Below are 22270 nucleotides of genomic sequence, written 5' to 3' on the forward strand. Positions count from 1 at the left end.
ATGTAATATCCATGACACTAAAAATTGGCACTAAAAATGGCACTAAAAAATTATTTTCTCTAAAAAGTAATCCTGTTGAGGGTATCTGGCTGGCTCAGTGTGTAGAGTATGTGACTCAATCTCAGGATTGTTAAATCTGAGGCCCATGTTGGCTGTAAAGATTACTTAAAAATAAAATCTTTTTTTAAAGATTATTTATTTTTTAGACAGAGACAGCACGAGAGCAGGAGTGCATAGGGGTAAAGGTATAAGGAGAGGGAGAGTCTCAAGCAGACTCCACACAGAGTGTGGAGCCTGACGGGGTGTTTGATCTCATGACTCTGAGATCACGACCTGAGCTGAAACCAAGAGCCAGATGCTCAACCGACTCTGCCACCCAGGTGTCCCTAAAAATAAAATATTAAAAAAAAAAAAAAAGTAATGCCATTCATACAAATTCCTTTTGACTCACCAATGTACATGTGATATGATTCAAAGTTCCTCACTATGTTATACAAAGCCCCTGGTCATTTGGCCCCAGTATCTCCAATCTGACAGAACTTCTTGCCCTTTGAGCTACCATGCTAAACTTCCCACCACTCAAGGCAAGTGACATTCTTTCTCAGATTTGTGTCTATGTTATAATGTCTCTTTTCCTGGAATACTCTTCTCTTCTTTCTGGCTTTTCAAATTTATACTTATTTTTCAGGGCACTGTTTACATGAGAACTCTCTCCTGATTTCTTACTCCCCTAGGTCTCCATCTATGTGACAAAGGGTTTGCCATGTTATTCTGTATCTATCTACACAAATCTTTTGGGAGCTCCTTGGGAGCAGAAATGATGTCTAAGACTCTGTAACCCCCAAACCTAGCAAGGGCTCAACACATGTTTGCTGAATGAACGGAAAGACAGCTTAACTTAACGATGGCACTTGAAAGCTTCATTTCACTGTCTTGCTCCCTGAGGCTGCAAGTGTAGCTCTGCTCTTAACCAATTTAAAGTCTTGACAGATAGCAAGACACTCTGACTTCTCCTGCCCTTCCCTGGTGATCTGGTAGCTAAGGAAATAGAAACCTACTTTTTAATTGGGTCATACCTATATCTTTACTGCTAGACCTCCCTTCCTTTTCCTACCCCCTGCCATAAAAGAAATGGCTATTAATTGTGCTCTCGTTGGACAGAAGAGAAACCTGTTGAAGGACTATCACATTCTTCAAGTGTTTCCTGGGCAAGCTAAGGTCATGAGTCTATAGTTCTTATGTGAAACTCTCAGAGAAAGCACGATAACCTCCTCCTGATTCTAAAAAAATCAGGATATAATGATTCTAATTATCTCTCATATTGTATCTGGCCCCTGATCAAAAAGTCTAGAATGGACTAGTCTAATGACATGTATATAAGCGGGGATCCAATGAGAACAGTAGAAATTCCGAGCAGATGAATCATATCATCATATTCTGATCTGTACCTGGATTTGGGCAGTTCTCCATCATCTTTTCTCCATCGTACCGTAGGCACAGGGTCACCTCGGGCCTCACATTTAAATTCTGCACTGTCATCTACTGTTACAGCCAAATTACTAGGTCTCTTCACAAACGATGGTCTCTCTAAAATGAGAAAAAGCTATCTCAAGAACAAATAAAAATGAACAGACTAAACACCATTTGAGATGTTCATAAAGACACTTATGATTTCAAATATTATTTAGAAAATTATTGCACCTGATTCCCTTCCTCTAGAAACCCCTCCCTAGGTTTCTGAGATCACGATATAATGATCTAGTTTTCTCCTAGTTTTCTTCCTGTGTCCTGGCTTCTTTAGTTTGGGCTACTTGACTTATTCCTCATCTCCTCTCCCAGCCTGTAAAAATACCCATTTACCTTCTAAAAAGTGACTTCTTTCTCCCTGCTCTAAAGAAACTGAAAAATGATAGGAGATCTACTTTACAGTGGGTGGACTGGATAAAATTTCACTTACCCAGAACAGTTAGCTCTGCTACTTCGCTCTCACGTTCCCCAACCATGTTGGTACCAACACAAACGTATTTGCCAGCATCACTTTTGCGGGTGTAAGTAATCATGAGCTTTCCACCTCGTATCTTAAAAAAAAGTTTTACAGGAATACTATTAAAATTGCTTTTAGCCATGTTGATGCAACAGAAGTCTTCCTAAGTGAAGTCTACTTTCCAAACAAAGAACAAAACATAATTATATCAAAAAGCTGATATGCAGTATTTGCTATATTTATAGGTAGTACCTTTATACAGAATTTGTACCATATATACCATATAAAAGGGGACAAACTCTTTTACTTACCTGCATTTTCCTATACAGTTATTACATTCAGAATAACTAGAAATTTCTATTTCTATACTGGCCAAGTTCTTTCCTATTATTTAGTTAAATGAAAACTAAACAAGTGTATGAATAATTTGGTTAGCAAGCGGGGGGAGGGAAGGAAATTCTTAATACCATATGAGTACACTTAACATGTAAATTTGGATTAGCTTTAAATGATTTCAAGGAAGCATATTCTGGTACTAGAAGATGTGGGAAAAAATGTCCCTAATTACTTAATTTGTCAGGTTTGCTTTAAAGGAATATATCGTTAAAGATCCCAAACCGTGCAGGTTTCCTGACATGGTCTAAAAAAATAAAATAAAATAAGCATTGCTGCTGCCCAAGTAGTTTCCTGGGGACTAAGGAGGCAGAGACTGAACAGTTCCCAATAAATCATTTTGAAAGTCATTTGGACACACTCTTGAACATTCAATTATTTGAAGAAGAATTAATTACAAATGTAAGCAGACTTCCAGTACAATAAATAGGCTGAAGTTAACCATGAATTAAGATCAGTTTGCGGAAATTGAACTATCTTTACTTAATTTAATAGGCTTTTGGTGGAGAGTTGGGTTCAGTTCCCCAGGAACATTGACAATGCTCTGAACCTTGGAATGTTTTTGTCAAAAGATAACTTCGAGAATGTTTCATGTAGGTTTTGACCTTACCTCGCAGTTATTCTGTATAGTGTACTGATGGGGGAGGGGGAGAGAAAGTGCAATGAAAGGGAAGGAGGGAATAGGGAGAAAAAGCCAAGCAAAGGCAGGCAGGAAAGAACTATTCAAATGGAAATTTTTTTTCATCATAAACTTGGAGTTTATTGAAAGCCCTACTTTATAAAGTAACTGTTTTGGAGAGCTGTAACTGTTCGTTTCAATCCAGACACCCAAACTAGACACTGCATCCAAGTCTTCATGTGTTAGGACAGACCAAATAAGAACTGTGCAGTTTTTATTTCTGTAACTTGTAGAACTTAATAATTTTCAGTCATTTTATTAAAACAATAATCATGATTCTCTTGGTACCATTACAAAAACCACACAGGGACTTTTCTCCATATTGTTCATGACTCTATTTCTCATATCTACAAAATGCCTCCACACAGTAGTCACTTAAATGATTTTTGTTGAATACAAACTGTTTTTATACATAAAATCGAGCCTGTCATCCAAGGAACCATTTCTACAAAGGTTTATAGGGAGTTATATGTTTTACATGTATATATGTTTTTAATATATACTTATCTAAATTTCACACAGAATAACACAAAGAAACAAATGTCGCACAAAAACAAACAAATCTTCCAAAAGTTAACGAATGCCAATACTTGGTAGTCTTCTTTTCTCTCTCTCTCTCTCTCACACACACATAATATAGATAGACAAAGGTACAGATTCACCTCTACCTCTACTCACACACACTTTTCCAATATAGAATAATGTGATCTACGCTCTTCTATAGGCATTTTCAACTCAGTAATATGTTGAGAATATTTTTACATTTTAAATGTTGAAGACATTGTGGACAGATCCTCCCCAGTGACTCCCAGTGACTCCTCAGTACTCCATTATTCATAGTTCTCATTGTATAGATTCACTATACTTTACCAGATTATTCCCCTACTGATAGATGTTAAAGATAGTTCATTTTTCCCTCTTCTAAATCAGCATCTTTTCTCACGTGTGCAATTATCCCGTTAGAAAGTCTTAAATGGAAGTCTTAATTCAAATGTCCACCCAACCTTCAGGCTACTGGTTCATGGATCTAACTATCTGGTGTTTCATAAAGTGGCTTTTGTGTAAAGATATCATTTAAATTTTGGTCTTTATTATAACCCTGCTGTGAGGCTGTTAGGGCAAGGGTTCTACTAACTTCATTTTTCACTTAAGGAGCCAGCAGCTCAGCTAAGCATAATCTCCTTGCCCAAAAAGCTCCTCTCTGCCCATCATCACAGTATGTTTTAATTTTGTGTTCAGTGTCAGCTTTCCTCCCTGACTGTGACCACTGAGGCAGGGAAGCATATCTCAATCATCTTTTAAGCCCCAGGACCTGTCATAATATCTAGGATATAGTAAAGAAATGTGTGGAAAGAAAGTGACTCACCCAATGTCACTTAGCAAGTGGGAACAGATTTTAGCCAAGATAGAGGTCTTTGGCTACACGAGATGTGCAAATGACAAGAAACATACAGGCCACAGCACTGTTATAACCGCGGCTTAATGAACTTAAGTTTAATAAGCTTGACTTCTTGAGGTTCAGAAAATTCGAGAATCCTATCAAGATCCAGACCATTAAGATCTGGTGTCGCCTTTTGTCATGTACTTATTTTGAAACACCTCCCATGTTTATGGGAAATCTTGAGGAAATAAAATCATTCCTGCAAAAATGAAGGTGACAAGTTCTATTCCTGATACAAAAGTTAAACAATCTGAGATGTGGCCCTAAATGATGTTCCGCTATTAGATCTTTAATTTTGGACAAAGCACTGAGCCTCCTCTTCTGCCTTACAATCTAACCTTAAATGTTCCTGCACAGGTAGGCGGTCACTTCATTTTGGAAGGGATTGTACATTCATGAGTAAAAGCTATAGCAAAATAAGAGGGAGTCAACAAATCCTTTAAGTATTCTTTGTGCCTTAAAAGCCATTGAGTCCTATCTATAATAAAATGTGCTGTGAAGTGTGTAAACCTGGCGATTCACAGACCTGTACCCCTGGGGATAAAAATACATGTTTATAAAAAATTAAAAATTAAAAAAAAATACAAGGCTTTGTGAATAATTTTAAGATACATTCAAATGTGGAGAAAAATGAGAGTCAGAGAATGATAAAGCATAAATAATTTTCAACTGTACAGACATTTTTACAGCTTCAGGATAACATAGTACTAATTTACTTTTACAAATCTTAAATACTTGGGAATGTAGAGTTTTAAATCAACGCGCCGACGCACACGTGGGGCACCAATTAGCTTTATATATTGCAGCCCAACACTGTTATATTTTGAAAGGATCCTTATATTGGGTTGAAGGGAAATTTTGTTAACGTGAGTTATGAGGGGGCTGCCAGGGGATTCTCAGAGAGGACGGGAGTCCAATATTGCGCTGAATGGGAGGAAGCAATAACTAAGGTGAATGACAAATTCAAAGAAAGCCATCAAGTACTGAAGCATGTGTGGTTCACAGCCTATTCCCAGAACTCTAGCTATACCCTTGACCTTGAACAGACAGGTGTGAGCTGCGCAGGTCCACTCACAGGCGGATTTTTTCAATAAACACTGTACAATATTGTAAATGCATGTTCTCTTCTTTATGGTTTTCTTTCTTTCTTTTTTTTTTTTTTTAAAGATTATTTATTTATTTATTTGACAGAGAGAAATCACAAGTAGATGGAGAGGCAGGCAGAGAGAGAGAGAGGGAAGCAGGCTCCCTGCTGAGCAGAGAGTCCGATGCGGGACTCGATCCCAGGACCCTGAGATCATGACCTGAGCCAAAGGCAGCGGCTTAACCCACTGAGCCACCCAGGCGCCCTCTTTATGGTTTTCTTAATCACATTTTCTTTTCTCTAGCTTACATTATCCTAAGAATACAGTATAGAAAACATATAATATACACAATGTTATGTTCATGTTATGGGTAAGGCACCCAGTTAATAGCAGGCTATTGGTTAAGTTTGGGGGGAATCCAAAGTTATACATAGATTTTTGACTGTGCAGGGGGTGGGTATCCCTAACCTCTATGATGCTTAAGAGTCAACTGTAGTCACACTTGGCTCAATCTTGAAAAGACTTCTAAACCCATCTGCCAGGAGACTTACGCTTCGGTGACACGTAGCTATGTTTTGCTACTAAATATAGAGAGAGAAGCCGTCCTTCTCTCTAAGATTTTAATCTACAGAATGCTTTGTTGAACCATATTTACTGTTCAAATTAAAAATAACCCACCAGGCATTTTACGAAATATTTTCTTGTTCTTTGTAAGTAAATACTAGCTGTATGGCCCACCAGGACATTTATTTCTACAAGAAATGTTTTTAAATGATCTCTTATCTCGAGAAGCCTTCTCCATTAGAATCATAATATAACTAAAAGCATACATTTGTCACACCTGTTCATTTATATATAATTTCTGTATCAATGGAAAAAAACCCTAAAATAATGAATTGAGGCCTAAAAACAAAAATATTAACCTTATAAGGCATTTTTTGAAAAATGAATTTTTTTCTTGAATAACAGCAAGAGATATTAATCATCAATGGCTGCATGAAGTCAACAAAATTGCACTTTTTTCTTCCCTGCTCAAGGCATTCTTTACCAGCATTATCTGGTCGGAACCAAACTCAAAATGAAAATACCTACACAAACTTAAAAAAGAGAGAGAGATAGAAGATTTCTAAATCCCAGACAACCTTTCAAATTGTACATTCACATAGGAAAGCCAAGCGAGCATGGGCCCTGGAATCACCACATCTTCGTATATACATGGAGGGTCAGGCAAGGTGTTCACGCCTCGGTACCTCTGCTTCTCATCTCTAAAATGGGGATTCTCTTAACACACATCTCCAAGGCTATCGAGAGTTACATGAACTAAATCACGCAGAGTACTTAGAAAAATGCCTGCTCATCATAATTAGATACTATGCTTATGGATTTAATGATTAAAGGGACATTTGCCTAATCAAAACCAATCTTCCTTTGCAAGGCCACATCCAGAAGCTTTTTATGAAAATGAACTAGTTACACATCTTCCATTGCTTTTGTCAGGAAAAGGTTTATTTGCATGAACATAGTAAAGCCTGAGAAACAAGTAATTTTCAGGCCAAATATGTTCTTATTTCCTCCAAAACAGTGATTCTTTATGAGGGCAATCACCTATCCTCTCCCAGGAGATATATGGCAATGTCTTAAGATATTTGTGGTTGTCACCACTGAGGGGGGAGCAGGTGTGTTACTAACTGCTGGGGGGGCAGAGGCCAGGGAGGCTTTGAAACAGCCTACAATGCACATTGGAGTCCTCCACAAAAAAGGGATTATCACACCCAAAATGTCAGTAGTGCAGAGGTTGAGAAATTTTGCCTAAAGGCCTGGCTCCGGCCTAAGGATAAATGCTGGATTAAAAGAACAACAGGAAAGAGGAGTTAAAATTAGACAAAATAATAAGTATTTTTTTATTCTATTTCAGAAATCAGTGCTGCAACTTCTGAGATTAGTATAAATACCACCCCCCACCCCCGACACACACCTTCTACAATTTCATTCTAAAATACTGCATTCCATTCTGTACTCACTGGCAATAACAGTTAAGGGTCTCCAAGCAGACATGACAACTTAAACGGAACACTAAACAAGTCTCACCAAACCTGGAGGAAACTGATCTCCTTAGAGATGTCAGAGACTGAAACTGACAAAGGGGAAGGAAGAAACAACAAAGTGTAGCAGATAGAGAAATACAGAAAGAAAAAGAAAGAAAGAAAGCAAAAGAAAGAAAGAAAGAAAAAGAAAGAATAGAAATGGTAGTCTTCAATACGTATAAATGCAAGTTGATTGTGCATTATGTCAATGGCTGAATGGAAACCGAGTTAAGCAAAAACCATCATTTTATTCTCTATGGTCACAATCGTGGACTACATGGGAGCCCGTTTTTTTCAATAAACAAAAGAACAGGGAAAACACAGCACTATAACCCCAACCAAAGAGAACACACCGGCTCTCAAGCAGGACCTGTCATTAATCGTCACCATTTTATGTAGAGTCATATAATAATATTGACTGTAGAGGGTGACTTTATACATTCTAAATCTTCGTGCCCCTCTGTAAACCAAAAACTGACATTTCCTCTCTACACAGAAAGGAAAAATATGTCGAACACATACAAAACACTATAAATGTGAAAATAGCCACATTTAAAACAAGCTAAGAAATATGTCTTGGCAGGTCTCCTCCTGCAACTGGATCTGACAGCCAAATTGTAAACCTATCAGAAAGGAGTTTGTATAATGAACAGAAACAGTGTTAAACAGGGCACTGAGGCAACACTTCTTCAATTAACATAATCCGGGTGGTGGAGAAGCTGAAGGAGTTAAGCTTTCAGACAATATGCTGGCATCCAGCCTATGTCAAAAATCTGAGGCAGGGGTCCTCCTTCCTCATTACCATATACCTTACCAGACCACGGTGCTAACCACATTAGAAACCCACATTTCCATAAGCTCTAGACAGTGCTTAAAGGGGGGCCTCAGCTATCTACATACTTGATAAAAACAAAACAAAACAAAGGTCTCCCAGTGGACTTGCTCTTTTTGGGGAAGGAGACAGAAGAGGAAAAAAAAAATAAGAACAAGGAGAAAGTGGTAAAGAATTGTAAAGTTTTAAATATCGGCCTCTGAATTTTTTTTTTTTTAAAGTGTTTCAGAGACATTAAGGTATTGAACATGTCAATGTATTTGATAAAAAAGAATACACAGTCATTTTCCTCAGGGGTAAAATGTCTTCTCTCCTGGTATTTAAAGATTTTTCTGAGGCTGTTGAAAATCCCTTTCTGGAATGTTTTCCTCTTTACTAGACTGTTTACTAAATACAAAGATAATATAGAAAAATCAGGTGTAAGGTATGGCTTTCTAACCAAAAACAGAATCATTTTATATTTCTGGCAAGCATGAAAATATCAGAATTAGAATCTCAATTACAATTCTTCTTTCCAGAATACAAGAAGAAAAACTGATTATCTTCGTACACATAGAAGCATGTTTTCTTTAAAAAAGTAAATTATGTAAGCTTTTTGTCTGGTTATTCCATGAAGTATATAGCCTACCCTGCAATCAGTACTTAGAATCAGAAATAAAGATGAACTTAAAATGAACTCCTTGGTATGTCTTCATTTTCTACCCTAAAGGAAGTCAGATGATTTGCAATATCTGTTACACTTGAATTTTTTTTTTCCCCCCCAGGCATCACCCTTACAACATTAGCCATATACCTCTAGGTTAACATACTAACCCAACTGGGGCTAATTAACTAGTTTGGCTACACAAAATCTTTTCTGCTTTTAATTACATTAACTTAATGTGACTTGAATTCAGCAGACCAAAAATGAAACCACTAATTATATTAAGGGCTTCAAAGATGATTTCAAATTGCTAACCACCAAACTGTCATACTATTTATCTCATTTCCTTTAATAGATTTTGCATTTAAAATCTGTGTTCTTTACTAGAAATACTATTTTTAAGCTATATTATAACAACAGATTAAGAGAGTAACGATTTAGAAGCTAAAGGAGAAAGATGTTCAAGTAATATGTATGTTCAGACATACATAGGTGTTATTATACCAGTGAGAAATGGGGCAGTAATGAATTTTTACAATTTTCAAAAAGATTTAAAGTCTCAAAAATATTCATTTACAGTGGTGAAGGCTTGATTAGCAGGGTTAACATCAAGAGTGATATTTTTAAAGCACCTTGGCTTAGAAATTATTTTTTTCTGAAAAACTTGATTCTTTACCACTGTTCTTCTACTATTTTTGCAAAGTAAATAAGAGGAGAGATTTTGAATTACAGTCTAATCTCGCATATATCATCCTTAGATAATTTACTACTAACTCTCTCTGGGTAGAATATCTATTCCCAGCAATGTTGTCAGTTCTGCCTGGATCTCTGACCTACAGCGGGGATACCAAGCTGTTGTGAACTGGAGGAGAAGTACTTTGCATGGGTTTAAGACTTCTTAATGACAATGAGATGCAGGTACCCCAGATGGCCAGCCATGGCCCCCAGACATTCTCTTTAGTGAAAGAAACTACAGGGCAGTTTTGGACAGTCCCTACGGACTCCTTTCAACAGAGACACGTAAAGAAGCGTCACAACAATGGCTTTTAGTTTTTTTCAAATTTAACATTAATTCAACAACAACGACAACAAAAACAAACCAAAAAGATGTCTTGCTTGAGCAGGAAGCGGAGAAGGGGGAATTAAAATAATGGCCAATACTTTCCCATCTGGTTGCCAAAGTAGTATGACTTTTTTGATGCTTTACTGCAAACAATTCAGATTAACGCATCTGTGTTTTCTACAAGATACACTACAATAGCATCTTTCAGACACAACCATGCTTTACCGCATTTGAAGTTAAGCAAAATGACTGGTGATAGTAAAATTAAAAGTACAAATGACAGACAAAGGATTGGATAAAACACATGTCTCACAGCAATCTAAAAAAAAAAATTACAACCAAGTAAAAGGTAATTTATGTATCCAGATCTTACACAGTATCAAAGAAATTACTGTGTTTCTTATGCAGCAATATTTCTTGTATCTTTAAGTAGTTCGAAAAGAATCACTAATAAAAAAGTCATGTTTAGAATTAAATCATTTCACGTTTTTACTAATTCTGCTCTAATATCAAATATAGGTATTATATTTCTGAATATATATATTAATGATTGGGCTCTTGTTTCACTCTTTGGAACCCAAATTTTAATGTAGTTAGTAATCAGAATCAATTTTAAATTTTTGACAAATTTCCACTATCAAAAATCATTGACCTAAAACAATTTGTATCTATTACTCTAGTCACCATAAACACTTTTCTTAGTATATAAACACATTCTAGGACAATTTTTGTTTATTCTGCTTATTTGGGCTACTGCTGTCACACAAAAATAATGCTTTTTTAAATATCAGGTATCCATGACAACACGATTTCATATTTAAGTCTTAATCATATGTTTTATTTTAAATAAACAGGACTGGCCAAATCCCAGTTCTTCCAGGCTAACAAAGTTTATTTCCTCTTCCTACTTTTCATAAAGGTGACTTTCGCTCAATTCATTTGTTCATTTTCTGAAAAACGTTCACCCTTCCTTATTCTTTTTTCATTTCGGTTCATAGAGACCTTAGTGAGAGAGAGAGAGAGGGAGAGAGGGGGAAGGAAGAAAAAAAAAAGGCATTGTTTGAAATATTTCCCACTCAAGACTCTTGATTAGATATGACCTGGCTTCATGCTATTTATCCAAAGGCTGTCCGGTAAATTTACCTTGTACTCATCCCCAGCTCGATACGGACTCAACAAGACACAACGAGAGCAACTATACCACAGAGATAGGTGAAACTGAGAAAAACAGATTACAGAGTAGTATTCACCATATAGTTTGTTTTACTGTAGATTATTTAGAAAATTAATTCACATTTTAATTCCACCACCAAACTCTTTTACCTGGGTATCACTCATCCACTGACTCAGCAACCTTCTTCTGCAAAGCCCATTCCGTTCTACCATCTACTTCAAGTGTAAATAATGTCCATGGGATTTGCACAAAACATCTCATGGAACATAAAGATGCCTGGGTAAGTACACAGTCACTATAAAAAGTTACGAAAATGACCAATCGAAAGCAATCAAATGACCATTTAAAAGGGGCGACGTTACAAGGAGAAAACCATAACTTGTGCGTCTTTCAACTGTTCAGTAGAAGACAGAGGAAAAAGAGGCAAACCAGGATCTCTCCACGGGCGTCCCATATTTGCTTGGGCTGTAGGCACAGAAGAGAACATGATCTCATTTCATTTGTTTGCCGGTACACTTTACAATACCGTTTAAAAACCAACACGGCTTCAGCCAGGAGTTTAAACACCCTGGGTCATCAGAGGGAAGCAACAAGAGACTCATGCAGAAAAAGCAATTATCCCAGTGGGAGCCCGTGGCTCTCCACAGCTTGGGGAGCTGCCAGCTGAGAACACGGGCCGGGAGATGTTGCTGCCCAGGACTACGGCAGCTGCATTTCTCTGTTAATTCCATCTCCCCGACTAAACTTTTCTTTTCTTCCGCATAGCAATTTATAAATTGGTAGTTGGCTGTAGGAGGCCGCAGAGGCACACACCTCTGATAATCTGATCACAGACTACGTGGGGAAGTGCTCAACTGCTAATTGTAGGCAACAGGGACCTCCCTACAGAGAGACACAGTTGAGTTCCAGGGACAGGAGGATTTTCCTTGCGAAGATATAAATTATTACCTTTCTGTCTATTGAGTTTATCTCACTAGAGGGGCTTCCCATGAATCCTCATTTTAACAAGGAATCATGGAAAAGAAACACAGTCACTTTAAAACCCACCCCTTTCCCTGAAGTGTGGCTCAAAGTCAATATGGAAACTTCGGCTGGGCATTTTCCCTTAGACACCCGTTTTCTTGAGCCAGTCACAGTTAGGTGGCCTAAAGCAATCACCCGAAAAAGGCCCCCTTTAATTGACTGTATTTCAAACCAGGGGCAGACAACTGCTTGGCGCTAGTGAAATGGAGAGTGGATAAACAGGGAAGGCTTTTAGCGGATTCCCCAGGTGTCTGGTTCCGCCAGCATTAAGATCAGAACCCCAAAGTAAATCCTATAAAAAGGAGGTAATAGGAAAAGTGGTTTGGGAAGAGAATAGCCTTCGCTAGCTATCTCCTAAAAGTAAGAAAGGTGATTGATTTTTACCTCTATGAAAATTATAGGCGTTACGTGGTAGGACTCTGCATGTGTATAAAAAATTAATTTAGCTCATAGCTATTAAAGTTAATGTATCAGTTCCTTCTCAGGTCTCATGAAACAATGTCCTGCTGTTTTAAAGGTAAAAACAAAGTCTTATGGGCAATTTTCACTTTTGTACAAAACCAGGTTTGCTTTTTATCACCTCGTCCAACCAACTGGCTATAACTCTGAATTTACATACAGTCACTGTTAGGACAGCCTGAAATAAAAAATCTATGGAGGAATTATGACTATACTCTAGAAATCAAGATGACAAATGCTCATAGTATTTGAGGGAAGAAAAAGCTCATTTTCAAACACTTGGCTCTTTCAAGTTACAAGTGCACCAGCTGAAAATACTTTTCAAACAATAAATCCCTCTTTTCTCTCCATCAGTTCTTACACTTAGGGTCTTCTCTCTACAGTTTTGGTCCAGTGTGAGAATTTCCCTCACCCCCCAAATGCCTTGCTAAAATAAGGCCTTTTCCACAGACTGTGTATAATTTGTTACTCTTGAAATTTAAATGCACTTATATTCTGAAGATGATACATAACCATGGCAGAAAAAGTCAAATCAAGGTTGAGTATGCAGGGGATTCTTGGATTCAAAAATTCACAATGACTTTATGGAAATTAACTCAGGAGTATTACTTTATGGGAAAAATGTGAAAAAAGTAAAAATCACGCAAGCAATGAATAACGGAACACAACATCAAAAACTAATGATGTACTACCGTATGTAGTACTGTACATAACATAATTTAAAAAAAGATTTTAAAAAAGTAAAAAGCAATAAAATCCTTTAATCCTATTTACCGGGATTCTCTACAAATATGAACATCCCTAAAGTAGCTACACATTGAAGTAAACACCCACTCCCATTCTGTGGAATTTTAATCCCAGAGTCAAAGGAGAGCAAGAGCAGACTTGCAAGTGACAAGCTTAATTGATTAATCAGAAGTCAGGGCTCATCAGACCAGGGTCAGAGACTCAATATCCATATGGCCAGTTGCTTCGCTCTCTTTTATTGATCACAAGACTATGACAGAACCCAGCTCCGTTATTTGGCAAATGTGTGCCTCCTCCCATAAGGGACATATGATAAGATAAAAATAATAACCCCCTTCTCCCCCAACACCGCTTCTGTTAAAACAAACGAAAATATATCTAAATACCACCTAAGAAAGCAAGTTGGGCCATTTGCACATGTGAGGAAGACATTAAATTCATGAGACAAAAAGGCTGGAGCCAGTGCTTAAAGGAACTCTTCTTGATGGTTTATATCAAGCTTCCAAGTTACCCACACACATTTCTCACTATTTCCTGAGAACTAATGATTAAGACACGGACACCCTGATATGAGGAAGTTGAGAGGCAACGTGAGGGGCTTGGGGGGTAGAAAAGGAATAAATGAAACGAGATGAGATCCGGAGGGAGACAAACCATAAGAGACTCTTAATCTCACAAAACAAACTGAGGGTGGCTGGGGGGAGGGGGTGAGGAGAGGGTGGTGGGGTTACGGACATTGGGGAGGGTATGTGCTACGGTGAGTGCTGTAAAGTGTGTAAACCTGGTGATTCACAGACCTGTACCCCTGGGGCTAATAATACATTATATATGTTAATAAAAAATTTTTAAAAACTATAAAAAAATAAAGTTAGGAGAAAAAAAAAGATATGGACAAGTAAGAAATATTTTTTAAAAAAGTGTCTTGACTCCTTATATTTCTTTTCTTTTCTTTTTAAAGATTTTATTTATTTATTTATTTGACAGACAGAGATTACAAGTAGGCAAAAGAGGCAGGCGGGGAGAGAGGAGGAGGAAGCAGGCTCTCCGAAGAGCAGAGAGCCCGATGTGGGGCTCGATCCCAGGACCCTGGGATCATGACCTGAGCCGAAAGCAGAGGCTTTAACCCACTGAGCCACCCAGGTGCCCCCAGAATCCTTAGATTTCTATAGTTTTCTGTGAAAAAAGAAATTGAAGGGGACTGGTTTTTGTTTAAAATAATCTTTCTCGGTTATAAATAGCTCAGTTCTCTGTTCAAGACAAAAGCTTCCTGAACAGAAAATGCAGTGCAAAAAGGTATCAAGGGTATTAATGATCTCAGTGTTCTGAACCGCTCCTAACCCCAAGTCTGTAGGTGCTTGAACTTTTGAGTTGAAATTCAGAATTTTGTATTTCTAGATTGCACCCACATAAACCTAATGAGTAGTTATTCTATCAACTAAATATTAATCTTCTATTCTATTATTCTATTTAAGAGTAATTATTAAATCCTAATAGCATGAGGTTCTAGAATTAAGTGGTGGGAAAGGTTCTGGTAGAAGCAAGGTAAGCCAGTGCAAAGATTAAAGAACAAGATAAAGTCAATGAAAAAACAACAAACCTGATCCCATGTTTCTTGCCTCTCTCCCACATGGAATATAAATTCTACGATAGTAAAGGACTTATCATATCTCTAGTATATAGCACAACACCCACAGAAAAGACAGTATCTGGTTTTTCAAGATCTTAAAAAATCAGATCAATAGAATTCTTTGATTTCATTCATCACTTCAGAAAAAGGTTTGATTTTTTTTAAGATTTTTATTTATTTATTTGACAGACAGAGATCACAGTTGGCAGAAAGGGAGGCAGAGAGAGAGAAAGGGAAGTAGGCCTGCCGCTGAGAGCCCCATGCGGGGCTCGATCCCAGGACCCTGGGATCATGACCCATGCCAAAGGCAGACGCTTTAACCCACCGAGCCACCCAGGTGCCCCAAAAGGCTTGATATTTTACAATTCAAGTTAGAAGTACACCTTTTTATATTGCCTTGCAGAGGACAAATTCAAATTCTAATGACTTAATGTCAAGGTACTAAATAAATTTAAATTCTTGGATGATTCAAAAGAAGTTTTAAAGGACTTAGCAATACAAAAACCTAGGGATACCTGTGTGGCTCAGTCAGTTAAGTGACTGACTATTGATTTTGGCTCAGGTTATGATCTCAGGGTTGTGAGATGGAGCCCTGCCTTGGACTCCACGCTGGGCACAGAGCCTGCTTAAGATTCTCTCTCCCTCTCCCTATGCCCCCCCACCCCAAAAATCATCTGCAAAAACGTAACTTCTGAAAAAAATTAAGTCTTAAGTGTAAAGTGCCTTTGATGATATTCTCTAAAAGCACATGAAAATTATATCAGTGAATCTGTGGTCCACATCATAAATGTATGAAGGTATTTAAACAGCAATCTGGATTTTTATTGCTGTAAGTAAGGAAAAATCGTGATTATCAACATGTGCTCCATACACGACACTGTTGCATTTCTCACCTTTGATTTTTACAACAATCCCACCAAGGAAGCATATTTTCCTATTTGCGGATGAGAAAACGAAGGCTCAGAATATCAAAAACCCGCTCTCCCTCATTCAGTAAGTGGATCAGAGCTCATTCTCCGCAGATCCAAAATAAAACTCACACAGAGTGCTTCCTTGGGAACCAAAAGCAGGAACTTGTATTTTCGTTGCATCCCACATGACAAACTATAAATTAGCACTATCTTGCGCATGGGTAGATGACAGGACTCAATGGCGTGGCAAAGAAGCAGGTGCTGTTGGTGGGCTTGCCTGAATGCGTTAGCCTGGTGGCTCTCCTTCTATCTCACTCCACAATTTCAGCCTGACCGATCTGGATATCCAACCTAATTGCCCTTAATCCATCTGGCAGCCGGGGGAAAAGGTGCATGTTTACACTTGACATCTTGCATGTGTTCTTTGCAAGAAAAGTGTAGTTAGGTAAATATTTTATATTAGTTCCTACACAGAGGAATGGTTCTTCTTTCCCCAAATAAACATGCATTTACTATCATGGCATGTTTATAATGTAAACAGCATATTCATAAAGCTTCCCTAATAAAGATGAGGAAATCTGCCATGATCTTTTATAAGCATGATACATAGGGCAATACAGTGGCTTAATATGTCTAGGTGAGAGGAAAGTGACACCATGAATGTTCAAAAGCAAAGGAATATGGAATGATGGATTCCTGAGCGAATTACACGTTATCCACTCAAGGAAACAAATTTCCATTACTTTCAACCAGTTTTACCCATATTGAGTTCAACTGCTCTTGAGATTTTCCCATACGAGATGATGCTCTTAAAGGTGACATAAACAGGAGCCTGTTTCTACTGAGATCAGCATTTAAAGCTTCATGATCACCTAGATTTGTAAGATTTAAAAAGAGAAAACTTGTGCCATCTGTTAGTAATTCTGTTAATGCATAACAGATTACTTTACAAGTGTACTATTTACCATATTATCAAATTCTTCAGGTTTAAGCAGATGAAAATTGGAGCGGTCCGATGTTATCAAGAGAATATTAGTGCTTTTAAAGCACCTATCCTTTGAACAAAAGAAATGCAAAATCAGCATTAGTTTAGACGTGGACCTCAGCATAAGATTTGGGATTCTTCTTTGAGACAGTATCCCTATATAAAAGTGATAATATGTAAAGATTGAAAACTAGAGTCAATCTTAGCCAGCTACAAATAATGAAAAAGAAATCCCCACCACTTTTAAAGGCTTAAAATAATTTCTTTGATTTCTGCATCTTGGACCATGTTAAAGCATGAAAAGAATGCTTTGTACAATCAAGCACATTTCTCAATCAGTATACTACTTTGCTTTTAAGATTATAATTCATTCTGTCTATGGTACCCAGAAAACAAGTGAAGTCTGGGTCATTCTGAGCAAACACAAAAATTACAGGCAATGGGAAAAGCCAACTTGTAACCAATAAGTTACCAACTTATTTGGTAAAATACATTTTACCAAAATGTATTTCGTTATAATTTAAATGGTTTCCAAATTAGAGTTAAGATTTATAAGCAATGCTTTAAGATACATTTTAAAACTCTTATCTTTTGAGAAGCATTTCATCTGTGATTAATAGAACATCCAAAATAAAATAAACCGGTTAGAGCACCATCCTTGAAGCCACAGATATACCTCTAATTGGGCAAACTACTTTAACCCATAATTAAACAAAGTGCTCCCAGACAGTAGTAAAATTTCATTAGTCCTTGACTATTTGGAGAAATGTAATAGCCTGATAAAATATATCAAAGTCTTAGAAGATGAAGAAACACAGCTGCTTGAGTGAGCATGTATTATACAGGGAGAAAAAAGGCAGGTTGGCAGGGGGGTGGGGGGCGGTATTTGTAAGCCTGCTTTCTCTATTAGTAGACCCAATAAATTAACCTGAAATTCTTATTAAGGGCTTTGTCATCTGACTATGTGTGTTCATTTCATAGAGTTATAACACTTCTGGTTAGTATACTATATTCATAATTACGTTGAATTACGAGGTACAACTTTAGTTGACTCAAAATGTCTGAGCTACTACTTTCTGGAAGGTCTACTCTGACCGAAGGATCATGGACATTAAACAGAGGCATACACCCACATCAGGTTTCAGCCCAGTGGAATCTAGGAGTTGGCCGATTACCATATGGAAGGTGGCTTGGCCAGATCTGGTTAAGTACTCCCTATGTCTTCTCATGTTGTTTTGGTTGAAACCAACATTTGGGTGGGATTAGATTTTAGAAAAATACTTAAAACTATTTTTAAGGAAACCCGTTCGGGGGGAAAAAAAATCAGAAAGCCAGAATCATCTCAAGAGATTTAAAAGAAGACTGACAAATGGCCCGAAACACAAAACAGGATAAAACATCAACATTGTTCAAGATTACTCTGATTTTTCACATATGTTAGGACTTGTACTCATAGGGACGTTCATTACATTACTTAGAGGAAACCTGAAAATTTTATAGTGTATTATTTCCTGTTTCCTGAACCAAAGACTATTTGTTGAAGTAGAAAATACATTATCTGAAAGTCTTCAGCCTCTGCTACAGTAACTCTGCATCCAAACCTACTAGAGCCCTCCCTGAATAAGGTTGCATATACGTATGAGGACTTTATTAGGAATTACAACAAGGTGTCTCAAGGGATTGAGACGAAAATGGGTAAATGGACTATACATTGCAGAGCCCCCAAAGGTAGATGCCATAGAGAAGGGGATTCATATTTGATGTGCACTTAAAAATTGATCAAAACAAGGTACAGCACGGTTTAATATGTGAAAATAATAACTGAAAATCAAGACGTAAGTACTTAGAATAACACATTACAATTGAGGCTATCATGGAGAGTCCTCAAAACAACTTTCATTGCTCTGGTTTGATTCTCATAATAATCCTAATGAGTAATCAGGGAGGATGTTATTATCTTAATAGTGTCAATAATTAAAGGACCTGGCCAAGGTCTAGTTGTTAGTGCAGCTTCTAAAAGGAGCTTCAAGGGTCACCTGGCTGGCTGAGTTGGTAGAGCACGCAACTCTTCATCTCAGGGTCGTGAGTTCAAGCACCACACTGGGTTGAGAGCCTACTTTAAATTAAATTAAAATTTTAAAAAAGAACACCTGAGACAGAAGAGACCTCCCCAAGATGGCCAGAGGTTAGGCTTAACTTACGATTTAAATTGTTGCTATTTAATTGTTTTCTTTTTTGAATAAGATGCAGAGGCAACCACAATCAAGACAGACTGGGATACATTCTTAATAACATTCTTGATGAAGCCAAAACATATTCAGAATTATTAATCAAAATGACACAAGGCCATGTTTGTGCCCAATGGATATATAAGCTGAGGCAGTTGCTAAACCCTACACACTGAAAATACTACTTTCAGTACTTACCAAGATAGGAAACACAGAACTTGAGACACAAAACAAGTGGCAAAATTATATGAAATGAATCCAAGAAAACACTTTACCTGTGGATTTTGTGTTAGGACTTGTCTTAGTCAAATGTAAGTGCTATTTAAGAAGAGTTGATCAAGTCTAATCTGTCATGGGAAAAATCAGAACAGGAAGAAGTCTGGTGTTGAGAGGTCTGGCTCTTACTCCTGACTCACAAGACAGATTCATTAAGAGACTTGGGGCCAGTCACATTCCCTCACTTCCCCTTTTTTTCTTAAAAATAAAGGAGTTTGCTATTCACAATCTCTCAAGTCAGCTCCATCTGTAAAATTCTGTGAGTATCCATAAGTCCCACTTACAGAAATATATTTACTCACAGAACTAACTTGCATAGCATCTCTTCCTTCACATACTGTTAAGCTCATGGAAACCATGATTTAGAAAAAAGAAATAGTGTGGATGATACCTCCTTTTAATTTTATAGGGGAATAAGAAAATACATACATAAAGTACATACGGATATAAAATCAAGCATGTTCAGATGAGCAACTTATCAGCTCTAGGTATGTTGGGAAACATGATTCTGATTTATATTTCATTTATTTAATTTTTTCCCAAGAAATATATAATGAACTCCTACCATAAGACCGACCCAGAGAATATAGCTGACTCTCAAGGATTCCTATGAATATTAGAGGAGTAACTTACAAATCATGACTTCTAACAGATTAAAAGAAGAGGACTTAGTAAAAGGCAAAGGTCAGGATAGCAGGGAGATACATCTAGAGCAGATGTGCAGAGTGGGGTTTTGCAGAACATTCGTCTGTAGAAGTTGCCTTTAAGTTGGAACCTGAAAGGGGCGCCTGGGTGGCTCAGTGGGTTAAGCCGCTGCCTTCGGCTCAGGTCATGATCTCAGGGTCCTGGGATCGAGTCCCACATCGGGCTCTCTGCTCGGCAGGGAGCCTGCTGCCTTCTCTCTCTCTCTGCCTGCCTCTCAGTGTACTTGTAATTTCTCTCTGTCAAATAAATAAATAAAATCTTTTTTAAAAAAAAAGTTGGAACCTGAAAAATGAGTGAGTTACACAAAGAGGATATAGAGGTCAGGACATTCCAGGCAGGGAAGAGCATATGCAAAGACTCTCAACATCTGTTCCTTCAAGCCCTTGGTATCCAAGTTTTTAAATACATCTCTAACACATATATAATGAAAAACTAGGGCAATAACCACATGTTCACCAGAATTGTGTTTATAATCATACTGTCATCTAAACTAATTCGTATGCTAGAACAGAGAATGTCTTCGCTTATCACAATTCTATCAGGAGAGAGCTTAGACTTCACAAGTGGGTCTGAAATGCTTGGCTTTCTTTTCTCTAGTTTCAGTGTCCAAACATGAGTATATGTATAACTATTTAAATAGAATTACAAGTTTCGGGAAAGATTCAGGATGTTCCTTGGGAAGATAAACCAGCCTTGCTCAACCGGCATACCTGATCTGAATCATAGCATTTCTCAATTCTCCTGAGAATTGTACATAACTAGATGCATGGAAGAAAAGTCAATTTGTTACACACAGTGAATGCCTTTAGGGCATTAGGCCTTAAATTCTCTTGTGGAATCCCCTGCTGATCATTGCATTTCACATTAAAGATGTACAGAGGACTCAAACTTGTTTCTTAGTATTAGTATTTGTCTAAATTCTTTACTCATGTTTCTCACCTAAACTGAATACTCTTGGTGATTCTGTAGAAAATGGAGCTTTCTTACAGTGTTGAATCAGGCAGAAATCAGATAGAAATTTAGATGAGACATAAATATTACATCTCTTTTTATATATATTTATATTTTTGTTTGTTTATTCAGGAAAGTCAAAATTGCTATGGCCCAAACAGTTCCTGATTTTCCTTTTCTGTAGAGTTTTTGATAACTAAATATACCCAGAGTTCAAGAGGTATACCAATAATAGTAATAACCAGAATGTCCATTACTAATATAGAGAGGGAGTATGTCACCATCTACAATGACATTTAAGATGTATTTTCTCACTGAATTCCCACAACACAACCAACATAGGTATGATTAGACAATTCAGGTCACAGGTGGAAACAATGACATTTATAGAGATCAAATGTCTGTAAGATCACGCACTTGATACGTGTCAAAACCCAAAGTTATAATGTGGCCCTCATAATACAAAAGACCACGTTTTATTCTACTAATCTCCTCTATTTCTCTGGTTAAGTGTGAAATTTAAGACAGTAGAATAGCACATAAATTTACTTTTGAACTCATTTCTTCCTTCTTCAGTACCACGTTTCACATTATAGATTTATACTGATGCAACTCAGATTTAAATCATGAATAACCTTTTTATGTCTAAAAATATATAAAATATGTAATATGCATGACTCTCTATGTAAGATGGACAGGGAAAAAAATCTAGTTGACTCTACTTGTTTCCTCTGACCTCCACACAATAGAACTACGTATTTATTTTGCAGGAGCACAAATTTAACTTCTCAGGGAAAGGGGGTTCAATGACATCAGCTGCATTAAGTCTGCTGATTTCCTCTAGGGGAGGAGAGGGAAAAGGAAGCGAGCAGACATGGAACAATAAAAGAAATCGGAAGACCAGAGGAAGGCACTAATCGGAGGAAGGGAGGAGGGAGCAGATGACTTAAGAAGGAGACATGTGGGAATTGGGGGGAAAG

The 22270-nt window shown here is 37.4% G+C and overlaps 1 protein-coding gene across 8 annotated transcripts in view; it reads right to left on the reverse strand.

Annotated features, from left to right (window-relative positions):
* The window catches only part of ROBO1 (roundabout guidance receptor 1), a 1168989-nt gene that overhangs the window by 114070 nt on the left and 1032649 nt on the right, over positions 1-22270 (reverse strand). For all 8 annotated transcript variants that reach the window (XM_004770828.3, XM_004770829.3, XM_004770834.3 and 5 more), the window contains 2 exons: positions 1958-2078; positions 1449-1587 (listed from right to left, as the gene is read on the reverse strand). In XM_004770828.3, the coding sequence (XP_004770885.1) occupies positions 1449-1587; positions 1958-2078 (260 nt within the window). The remainder of the gene's footprint in view (positions 1-1448; positions 1588-1957; positions 2079-22270) is intronic.

This window comes from Mustela putorius, unplaced genomic scaffold (genome assembly GCF_011764305.1).
Source record: "Mustela putorius furo isolate JIRA1106 unplaced genomic scaffold, ASM1176430v1.1 tig00003834_pilon_pilon_pilon, whole genome shotgun sequence".
Taxonomy (NCBI): domain Eukaryota; kingdom Metazoa; phylum Chordata; class Mammalia; order Carnivora; family Mustelidae; genus Mustela; species Mustela putorius.